General features: G+C 41.7%; 1 protein-coding gene across 1 annotated transcript in view; it reads left to right on the top strand.

Annotated features, from left to right (window-relative positions):
- The window catches only part of srgap1b (SLIT-ROBO Rho GTPase activating protein 1b), a 74,513-nt gene that overhangs the window by 23,438 nt on the left and 39,485 nt on the right, over window positions 1–11,590 (top strand). The window contains exons 2-3 of the mRNA XM_036577628.1: window positions 5,907–6,102; window positions 8,277–8,439. Of these exons, the coding sequence (XP_036433521.1) occupies window positions 5,907–6,102; window positions 8,277–8,439 (359 nt within the window). The remainder of the gene's footprint in view (window positions 1–5,906; window positions 6,103–8,276; window positions 8,440–11,590) is intronic.

Raw genomic sequence — 11,590 nt, 5'->3', positions numbered from 1 at the left:
GATATATATTTTTAAAGCAGTCATCTGCCAGTACCGATATGATTCAGAGTATCATCGTGCATAGCTACTTTTTTAAGGTATAAAGAACCTCTACATAATGTAAATGTTCTGTTCCAATTAAAGGTTCTTTATAGAACCAATAGAACATTCAGGAATGTTTATTTTTAAGGGTGTGGCCACCCTACGTTTCACTTGTATCATGAAGGGCAAAATCAGCATGTGAAAAGTAGCGAGTGGCCATCAATACACCATCCAGCAGTTTGATGGCTGTGCAGCAGTGCATGCGACCTCAACAGTGAAACTTGCTAGCTTGGCAATAACACAAGGCTCTCTTTCTTCCAGACGTTACCAGCACCATGTAGTCATCATATGGTTTGTTTCCCTTTTTCTTGTGTGTTTTTAAAGCACTGTCATCTGCCCATCTTTATTTAAGGCTCATAGTGGAAGTGAGTCACAGAGTAGACTCCAGATCAGTAGTACAGTACAGTCTTATGCAAAAGTTTGCACACCCGTGGGAGGAAATTACATGTTTGGTTGTTAGCGTGAGTGAAAATAAGGCAACACCTTATCTACAGAGAACACTTAACCCCTTCAGTGGCCACCAACAGGCCCAAAGTTTCATTACACACTTCTATGAGCGTAGAATAGCTCAGCCAGTTTGCATAGAAGTCCCTGTAGTTACTGAATAGTAAACCTTAGTATGTAATAAGCCTGGAATGTTAAGAGGTTAAATATGCTGTTTTTTAGCACATAAAATTTGGCCTTGCATTTTATTTGCTGAAAAATGGCATATTTAACCCCTTAAAACCCCAGGATTGTTACATACTAGGGTTTAATATTCAGTAACTACACGTTTTTTCCCCACTATGTTAAATTCAGCTGATGGTCAAGATACTGTACTATTTTGGTAAAAATATTTATAGGAGGATATGTGGACTTTCCTTCCACTTGATGACTCTAAGAATCATTTTCTCTCCATCAGAAAAAGTTTCCTCACAGCAGTCAAAAAGGAAGCTATGATTTGAACCATCCACTCCTGCTCATCTTATTTGGCTTGCTTATTTTTGGGACGTTGCCCTGCTGGAATGTACAATGGCTGGGATACAAAAGGCCGAAACAAGAACAATTGCATTGTGGGCAAACAATGAGAAAGAACTGTTAAAAAACAATGAGAGTTTAATGACTTCTCTACACTGGTTAACCATTCAAGCTGTAAAAGTGAGTGGAAACTCGTTCATGCTATGGTCTTTTACTTAATATCCTTTGTTGTCTCCTCTTATTTGTGAGTATAACACTATTATCATTAACACTATTGGTATCCAATAATGTCTAATAACTCTATATTACTATTGTGTAGTATAGTTCTTGTGACCTATATGTCCACTTGCTAATAAAACACTAGCCTTGTTTACATGCAGCCTAAAATCAATTAATAATCTGAGTAATAGGTCAATAGGAATAGAATACATCCTCAGTCGGAGTAGTCTAGTCCGATTAAGGGCCATTCGGAATTCAATTTCTATCTGACAGTCACAATCAGACAGTTTAAGTCTGTTCTGATCATGTGCGTCACGTCATAGTGAAAGTTTATAATGTTCAACATGGCGGAGCAGAAACTGGCCTGCAGAGGAGACGAAGTTTATGCTCTGATCTTTAAAAGACGGCGGTGGGACGGGCGTCCAGCTTATGTGTCTCAGAACACGACGTCTTCCTCTCGGCCTTCTTTAATAAGATCATGTGAAGGACGTTTTCCTGTCTGACATCATTTTAAAGTAATTAAAAACACAAGCACTGCTCACTGCTGCTCATCTCACTCTGACTGGACTTACGTGATTCTCGTTGTCATGGTAACGTCTACGCTAAGCGGTTCTCTACGTATGCGTGTAAATTTGGATCGGATTACTTGTTGTGAGCATGTAAATGGAAATTTTCCATCAGATTGTTGAGTAGAGTGAGAATATAAACACCTCAGTCTTCATCTATAATCGGAATGTATTTAATCAGATTGGCAAAAAATCTTTGTATGTAAACGTCAAAATCACAAAATATTCAGCCAAGAAATATTAATATGTTAACTTATTTTTGCTTCCAGTCATGCAGTCCAGTTGTTACTGATACGTTTTAATATTTTCCCTCCTGAACAGAGGAAGAAGTGACATTCTCACACATTATTTTTTCATTTTTCACTTTTCTTTTCTCTCACTCTCTTCGTTTCGTTTGTCTCTCTTACATAGCCAGAAGAGTCACCTTGGTCATAATCCAATTCTCCGATGAGAAAAGCAGACACTCACACACTCACGCACACATTCCGATTAACATGATCACTCTCCAATGCTCACACTCCCACCCGCCATCCCACGCACACACACCCACCCACACAGAGCGCGCAGGCTGCCAGCCATCTCATCTGAGATTCAGCTCTGGTGGAGAGGGGGAGCCAGTGTGACATTAAGCAGTTGGTCTGTTGGAGAGCGAGCGAGCGAGGGAAGGAAGGAAGGAGGGAGGGAGAGATGTGGAGAAGAAAATGAGAGGAAAGCAGGATCATGGAAAAGGAGGGGTGCAGCAAAAGAGGAGAGAGGAAGAATCCTGAATGCACACATGCTCACACACAGACAGACAGACACACACTCTAATCCCCATGGGATACTCCACTACCTGTTGTCTTGGCAACCGCAGCGAGTTGTGATGGCGGTGTGTTGTGGAGGATGAATGTCGGCAGGGTTGGGAGAGGCAGAAAATCTGCCCTTTGCTTTAGACATCATAGCTGAGCGTGGATTAATTCACCCGTTCTCTTTGCTACTGCATGCCCTGCACTGTTCAGTTGCATGTGTCACCTAAGCATGAAGCACAGATGTCTGAGATCACTGTAGCAGTCACGTTCTATTTAAAGTGTGCGTGACTGCATAATGAATTTATGGCCCAATCCCATTTCACCCCTCGCCCCTACCACTTAGCCCTTAGCCCTCTGTTTTGCGCGTTCACGTCTAGGGTTAGGGTGTCCCAGTTTTTGTTGAGATAGAGGGGTAGGGTGAAGTGTTAGGGCTACATGGCCCTCGAAACGGAGGCTTTTCAGAGACTCCAAACAGAGTGTTAAAAAAGAAAAAAAGAAAAACCGGCAAGATGTCTGCGCGAGCGACCAAAGAAACCCACAAATGTGAGAATTTTCTCCATTAAAAAATTACAATAACTATTGTATTATATTAGTTTAATGTTGTTTAATTGTATTTTGGTCGTTTTCTTCATAACAAGCAAAAAAAAACACTAACAGCATGCTAATGTCTCTGTAGCTATCTAGCTAACTTCCCGAAACGGAAAAATTTGAACAAGAAGCTGGCGAATAGCTGACTTCAGCTTCGTACCACCAAAGAATCAGCGGTGGGCGATAATAAATAATTGTCTTAAACCCCCTCTTTGAAGGCATCTAAAGCCCAGCAGTGAGGTTGCTGAACTTTTCCCTTCTCTGCTATCACTGAAGACGGGCTGGGTCGCCTTCAGAGCAGCGCTAGTAGCTGTTACTGAAGAGGTAGTGGTAAAAAGAAGAAATGGGATTGGGCCTATGTTCACTATGGTTGGGCAGTGTGATGGTATGTCAAATCTGGGCAAATTCTTTTGACTAAAAACAGGCCATCATTGGTCAGCAATTAACCATTAACAGGCAAGCCTAAAATCAAGGACACGGCAAAATATTGTTAGTTCCTTTTAGCAGGGCTGTATACTGGTCTGGCGGCAGTGTGCTTCTGATGCTTGGCATAGCAAATAGTGTGTGCAGTTAAGGCTTAGTTCTTGTACTGATGTTGCTTCCAGAGGCAGTTTGGGACTCTGAAGTGAGTGATGCAACAGAGGATGGGTCATTTTTACACACTGCACGCTTCAGCACTCTCCAGCCCCCTCTGTGAGTTTGTGTTTGTTTATGGAGATTGCATGGCTGTGTGCTTGATTTTGTACACCTTTTTAGCAATCAGTGTGGCTGAAACACCTGAACTCAATTATTACTTATGGCTATACAGTATATACCAAAAGCGGCATTAATCTTAATTATATTGTAATATAAAATTTTGGCTGTACTGCCCTCTACTAATTCTGGTTCTGAAATCTGATTGGCTAAACCACTTGGAAGACATTGTAGAATACTTGATACACTTATGAGTTCATACATGATGGTGTGTGCACTGTAGAATGCGGTATTAATGGGTAGGGCAGGCATCAGAATGTGTATGAAGTAAATATCTTGAAACTGTATTGAACAAACCCTTCTAAGAACCCTGTTTTGTTTAATCTAAGGGGCTGACAAATTTATGTTTGCATGATTATATGATTATATGAAACTTAATAGTTGGCAAAATGACTGGAATACACTCTGGTGGGCTACTGACAGTCCTATATTCTGAAATTCCAAAGTTATATTTATCACTCATTAATAGCCAAAGTTAAAGCAAACGTATATGCCAAGGTTGGAGCCATGGTGCACATTGTCACAGGTTGGCATTGCAATATCATGATGTCACACCCCTAACAATCAGCGTATTACTTGCGTGAACTCTGTAGTAACAAGTAGCTGATTGGATGTCAGCCCAATATGTCATTTTTCATTTTTCATGTGGCACCACTGTGCTGGTGCATTTTGTTTGTTCCAGCTCGCTCACAAAAACAGAAATATTGTGACGTACACTCACCAACCACTTTATTAGGAACTGTATACTAATACTGGATGGGACCTCCCTTTGCTCTCAAAACAGTCTCAGGTCTTCGTGGCAGGGATTCCACGAGTTGTTGGAAACATTCCTTTTAGATTCTGGTCCATGTTTACATGACTGCATCGTGCAATTCCTGCGGATTTTTTGGTGCACTTTCATGCCGCAAATCTCCCATTCTCCCATATCCCAGAGGGGTTCTATTGGATTTAGAATCGATGACTGGGAGGCCAGTGAAAAACAGAGAACTCATTGTCATATTCATGAGCCCAGTTTGAGATGACTTTTGCTTTGTGACATGGTGCGTTATCATGCTGGAAGTAGCCATTAGCATATGGATAATTTGGGACCATGAAGGGATGCACACAGTCAGCAACAGTACTTAGGCTGTGGCATTCAAGCGATGATTGATTTAGTATTATCAGACACAAAGTGTGCCAAGAAAACATTCCCAGCACCATTACACCGCTTCCACCAGCCTGGACTGCCAACACAAGACAGGTTGTGCCCAGGGATTCATTTGCCAAATTCTGACCCTAGTGTCTGTGTGCCTCAGCAGAAATCTAGATTCATCAGACCAGGCTACATTTTTCCAGTCATCGACTGTCTAGTTTTGGGGAGCGTGTGTCCACTGCAGCCTTTCTGTTTTTCGCTAACAGAAGCGAAATCAAACGTGGTCTTCTGCTGTTGTAGCCCATCCACCTCGAGGTCTGATGTGCTGTGCATTCTGAGATGCTTTTCTGCTCACCACATTTGTACAGAGTGGTTATCTGAGTTACCCTCTGTCAGCTTGAACTAGTCTGGCCATTCTCTGTTGACTTCTCTCATCAACAAGGCGTTTCCGTCCACCGAATTCCAGGAGGTCAGCAGTTAGAAATGCTCAACCCAGCCTGTCTGGCACCAAGAGCCCTGCCGAGGTCAAAATCACTGAGAGCACTTTTTGTTCCCCTTTCTGATGGTTGATGTGAACATTACCTGAAGCTGCTGTCCTGTATCTGCATGATTTTATTTACTGCACTGCTGCCATACGATCAGCTGATTAGATAATTGCATGAATGAGTAGGTGTGCAGGTGTTTCTAATAAAGTGCTCGGCGATTGTATGTTGTGTATTATAAAGTATAGTGATGATATGCTTTGTCCATATTGCCCACCCGTAACAGTCACTCACGTTTTTCTAACTCCTGATATGCGTGTGATTGTGTGTCTCTGTGCAGAGATCCGATCTCAGCTGGTGGAGCAGCAGAAATGTCTGGAACAGCAGACGGAGATGCGGGTGCAGCTGCTGCAGGACCTGCAGGATTTCTTCCGCAAGAAAGCAGAGATCGAGAGCGAGTACTCGCGCAACCTGGAGAAACTGGCTGAGCGCTTCATGGCCAAAACACGCAGCACCAAGGACCACCAGCAGTACAAGTGAGCGGGGCTGGGGCCGAGAGTCTGGGGTTATGAGCAGAAACGATGAGCGAACGCTGTACTGAGAGGAGACTGATGCAGATCTAGTAACCTTTGTTTCTCTTCACCCATCCGGCCATTGTTGTAGCAAGAAACCAGTCATCTCTCTCTCTCTCTCTCTCTCTCTCTCTCTCTCTCTCTCTCTCTCTCTCTCTTTTGTCTGGTCATGGTTTGCTGTGAATGCAAAGGCGGCGCTGAGAATATTTTACCCATGATGCTCCACTGCGCTTATTGCCTGAAAGATCAGAATTGGCAGAGAGACACTAGGAGATAACTGCTCCTGCTTCCTTTATGTATTCTACTCATCATCTGTCAGGGTGTGTTTGCAATCACAGTCTCATTAATGCAGATAGCATTCTCCAGCAAAAGAGGAGAGAACAGAGAGAGAGGAGAGAGTAAAGGACAATTCATCTTCTCTCTGTCTCTCTTTCTTTCTCTCTCTCTCTCTCTCTCGGTCTTCCTCTCCTTCACAGCTGGCGCTGGTGTGTTGGGCGCTGCTGGTGCGCAGGTCCTCGCAGGGTTGTCCCACTGCTTGCCTGCTGAGAGCTGTGCTATTAGTCAGTGACTGTAGAGCATTTCTGCTCCAAAATGGCTTCCTATTGTCTTTTTGCCAGTTCTTTCTAATGTGCAAGACTCCTATCGGTGAAACAAAATGGCGCCCAGGCATCCAGCTCTGCAGGTGGTCATATTTGATCAATATCCTCAAAAGCAAACTTGGCCGGTTTGGAGTGAGAGAAAGTCATGCATTCATAGCCTTTGATTCATGCCTCAGTAAATGAATGCTCTGTGGCCCATATCCAGCATTTTTCTTGTAGTTTTTTTTTTTCTCCTTGAGGTCCGTTTATGACACTTGTGTGGCTTTATGTACCAAATAATTGAACCAAATATGAACCAAATTCATTTTTACGGGACCATTTTCAAACTTCTCTTTGTTCTGTAGATTTAAACAGGCTGTTTTTCTTACTGGGTCTTGGTCAAAGTAGATGCTTTGTTGATTTTCTGAGTGAAAGTAAGTTATAACACATTCTTCACAGAGAACAGACTTAAATGGCATTTTTTCTGCATATTTTAGTGCACATTTTATAACACCAGGGGTGCCCAAATGTTTGCATACTACTTTAAAAGATCTTAGTTCTGATTGGTTGTTCTGAATTGTGTTGCAAAAATCTGACCAGGCGCAAATAAGGTCAGTGTGAGTGGACAGGGCTGAACTGCTGTAGGGTGAATAGGCAGATATTTGCAGATATGTTGGTTTTCGTGACACTGTCTACTTCATTAACCTCGTTTATTTCAACAAAGCAAGGAAATTTTGTTTTTTAATGATATGAGCCCTTTAATAATAACGTTAGCTGCTTTAGCTAGCACACAAGAGCCGTCAGGAGGCAGGATAGGGGGCAGTTGGGCAGTTGTTTATGTTCATGTTGCTTTTTTCACTTCGTAAGTGTTTGTATCCTTAAATTCCAGAACATGTACATCCAGTAGTGAAAATAAGTTTTGTCATTCTGGATATTTGTCACACCAGGAATGTTTCCGGAGGATTCTTTCTGTGTGCGCAGAGGGGTCGTGCATTTGGTTCCTCTGGGCTGGGATACGTTTCCTCAGCTTCCTGCAATGACCGTGTGATGTTTAGTGAAGTTTTCAGGAAGGCAGATAAGCTTCTTTTACCCAGAATCAGCCTTTTTTCTCTTAAACCAACGTCATGCAGTCGCTCGCTGTAGAGAGGCCTGTTAAAAGCTGGAAATTTCCTGAGGACATGCAAGAAAATTGTTCATTAGTGGGTTTTGGAAGGCAAAACCACAAAGCAGCATCAGAAAATGGCAGACGCAGAGGCCACCCAGCAAGTGTTATAGCACTGTTGGTGGGGTTACCAAAAAAATGTTATTACCAAGACCTGCCATATTAACTACTTAAAAGCCTTGAGAAACATGGAAATCTGGTTTGGGAAACAGTAAACAGACGGTGGAATTTGTATTTTTTCTTCCCATATGTCTTTAAATGTTAAGCCTGAGGTTATGTAATTGGCTTCTGTCAAATAAAATAAAAATATATCTTGTATGAAAAGGGTGATATTTGCCAGACAGCTTTTGGCCCATAAACACTTGTTTCTTCTGTATGGTTTGTGGTGTTTGGTGCAGGAAAGACCAGAACCTGCTGTCTCCTGTGAACTGCTGGTACCTGCTGCTGAACCAGGTGAGGAGAGAGAGCAAAGATCATGCCACGCTCAGTGACCTCTACCTCAACAACGTCATCACACGCATCTCACACGTCAGCGAGGACAACACACGCCTGCTCAAGAAGGTGAGAGCGCACATTAAGTGACGATAGACCTTTTAAAAGTTTGCAAAAAAGATGACATTACGAAGATGCACACATTCAGGTAGAAGAGAAGCATTCAGTCATTGACCTGCGTTAGCAGACGGGGCCAATTTCATGATGAATGGTTGTTCGAGTGAGTGTTTGTCTGGTGAAAGCTCTGAAAAGAATGTGATCTGGGTAGGTTTCTGTAAAATGTCAACCATTTGAGAACGTAATAGCTGCACAGTTGTATATACAGCTCCCAGTTATTCTGACTATCACCTGTGAGTTACATAAGCTGTAAATACATTTGCTCCTGAAATGTCCACATTTAAGCTGGATCTGCCTTTAAACATCAAACATTGCTAGCTTGGCGCTAACATAATGGCAAACCTAATAGAAAAATTAGCATCTTTATAACACGCATACTGTGTTCGCACATTTGCACCTGTTAGTCATATTTGACCTAACCTACATGGTTGTAGTTGCTCTCTACATTTAGTTTATATAATGTAGATGCTTATATTCTATAATACCCTTTGCAGCTATGTATTCATTTTTGCTTTTATTATGTGTTTACTAGGGGTGTGGGAAAAAATCGATTCTTAGATGCATCGCCATGCAGACGTGAACGATTCTGAATCGATTCACAAATGTCAAAAATCGATTTTCTAAATATTTAATTTATAACGTAATGTTGACGGAACGCAAAAGGCAGAACTGGAAGTGCAGCACCTGGACAGTCTGTGGCGGCACATGACAAAAACACACATGGATGATCAAGAAATCCGACCGGCTCCCTCTGCATTAAAGCCAGGTTAGGTCAGGAGTCACAACACACATGTTAAGAAGAGCCATTTTGTCCTTTCAACAAAAATCAAGCCACCTTGGGAGCCACAACATTTAATGTCCAGTATGTCTCAGTATATGATAATGTCCTGCTATCAGTTAGGTTAAAATGTAAACGAAAACGCGGATTTACTTTGCTCTGCTTTAAGCTTTAGCTATAGCCGCTTTCCTTCCATCTCCACCAGAAAACTTTTTCTCTAAAGTAGATCAGTTTCTTGTAAAATGTCTCTCAAAGTACGTCTGTTTTACGAGGCTGAAGTCGCTTCTTTAAGCCGCTCCAGCTTCTTGTTAGAATTTTCCTGTTCCACCTTAAATTCTGACTGAGGTGCCGAATGTAAATGCGGCACCATTTAAGGTGAAACGGGAAAATTTGAAAGAGAAAGTAAGTAAGAGCAAGTAAACCAACAGCAGCGCTTATGAATGCAAATAACGCATCGTTGCTAGGTGACCTGCAGTCGGAGAACGCCAGTTCTCAGTCGTTGTGAAACAGGGCTAAGACTAACATTACCCCCCACCACCACCACCACTATTGTAATTGTCCATTGCGATGCTTCCCTGTAGACACTGTCAAATGCCAGTTAGATATAAATTGGCCAACCCTACCTTGGCTTTGATTTTTCTGCTAACTACATAAATCAGACACATACTTCATGTGCAATTTTCCATGTGCAGTATGTGTAAAATATCGTTATAGTGTAAAGATTTATTGGCTTTTCTATATATATTTAAAAAAATATATAGTTACTTCATCAGCATTCCCATGTGCAACATAATCAATACTTCATATGCAACATTCCATGCACAAAATTGATAGTGATAGTGTAAAGATTCTTTGCTTTTCTATGTATGTTTATATTGTCAATTTTGTGAAGGATGTAGTTTTATGTTTTTTGTATTTAGTTTCGTGTTAAGTAATTAACAAGGTCAATTACCTTGTTTTTAAATTCTCTTCTAGTTACTTCTTTTCTTGAGTGATTTGCTGTCTCTTTTCTGCTGTAGCGCTCAGAATTTTCCCCATTGTAGGAAAAATAAAGGATTATCTAATGCAGAATATGGGTGGGATTGTTGCCTCATGCAAGGTCTGTCCAGTACCTGCCAGAAATTCCTCCAGCGTTTTTCATCTTGCTATATCATGAAATTGTCATTCTGTACTTGTAATAATGGTGTAACTTTCGTAAAGTCATGACAGTGCATTTAGTACCAAACGTAACTGTCCGACCACCAGCAAGTGATGGATTCAGTAAAGGGGTTCACATGAAGAAGACTTGCTGTTTTAATTGGCCTTCAGTCTGACCAAACTCTAACACTAATTAAACCAAAGAGTGAGTGTGTGGAACGCTCTGCTTCAGTTCAGCTCGTGTGTATATGAGGGGTACAGTAGTTTTGTTTTCATGTAGATTCATTCTTAATTATTTATGGGTTCTGCCTGTCTGTGCAGAACTTTGCGCACTGTTGGTTTATTCATGGGCAGTGAAATTCCTGTCCCATACACTGAAGCTTCACTTCTCCATCGCTGCTGTTAACCCTTTCGCAAGAGAGCTCCCACCAGAGGGATTTGCCATGGCTGGTCCCTAGATGGTGCGGTCCCACCAGTGGCACTCGGATGTAGCATCAGGAACAAATGAAGTAAAGCCTAAAGGTTTAGAATAAAGTTTTAGAAAGTTTAAAGTTGTTTTTTTAGAAAAGAATTTCCATGACTTGGTACCAGGAGAGCAGCATGGGAACAGAAGACTTACATAGCGGGGATGTAGTTTTCCATCTCAGCTTCAGTGCAAATAGAGCACTCTTACTGATGCTCAGTTGTGCAGTATTGCACTCACTCTATTTATATGGCAATATTAGATTTCTCTAAAGCAGTTTTTATTTGCCCCGGTCTTTCCATCCCAATTGAGTTACGACTAATTCCCAGTGTAGCGGCTCTCTGAGCTGTTCCAGTCGTCTGCAGATGCTGTGTAGAAGTGCTTATTGTGCAACACCATGTAGCAGTGGTTAATGTGCCTCGGGGCTCCATTTAACCAGGCAGCCAGTCAGACGTCTGATTGAGAACACAGTTCTTTGTGTTCTTGAGGACCTTCCGGTCACTGAAGTCATGTACAGTCGTCTGCAAAAGTTAGGACACCCCAGGGCTTCAAATGACACATTCTGTGGATTGTCTAAGTGAAAGTAAGTTAATACATCCTCTACAAAGAGGAGACTTCTGCACATTTTAATGCACAACTGCTGTTTATTTGCTTAATTTAGCATATTTGGGGGCATAAAACATTTTATGTTTTGTTTTATTTTTTCCAATATGTTAAACTCAAAA

This window comes from Colossoma macropomum, unplaced genomic scaffold (genome assembly GCF_904425465.1).
Source record: "Colossoma macropomum unplaced genomic scaffold, Colossoma_macropomum, whole genome shotgun sequence".
Classification (NCBI taxonomy): Eukaryota; Metazoa; Chordata; class Actinopteri; order Characiformes; family Serrasalmidae; genus Colossoma; species Colossoma macropomum.
Note: the sequence above shows the minus strand (reverse complement) of the source record. Positions and strands in the feature narration are given on the sequence as shown.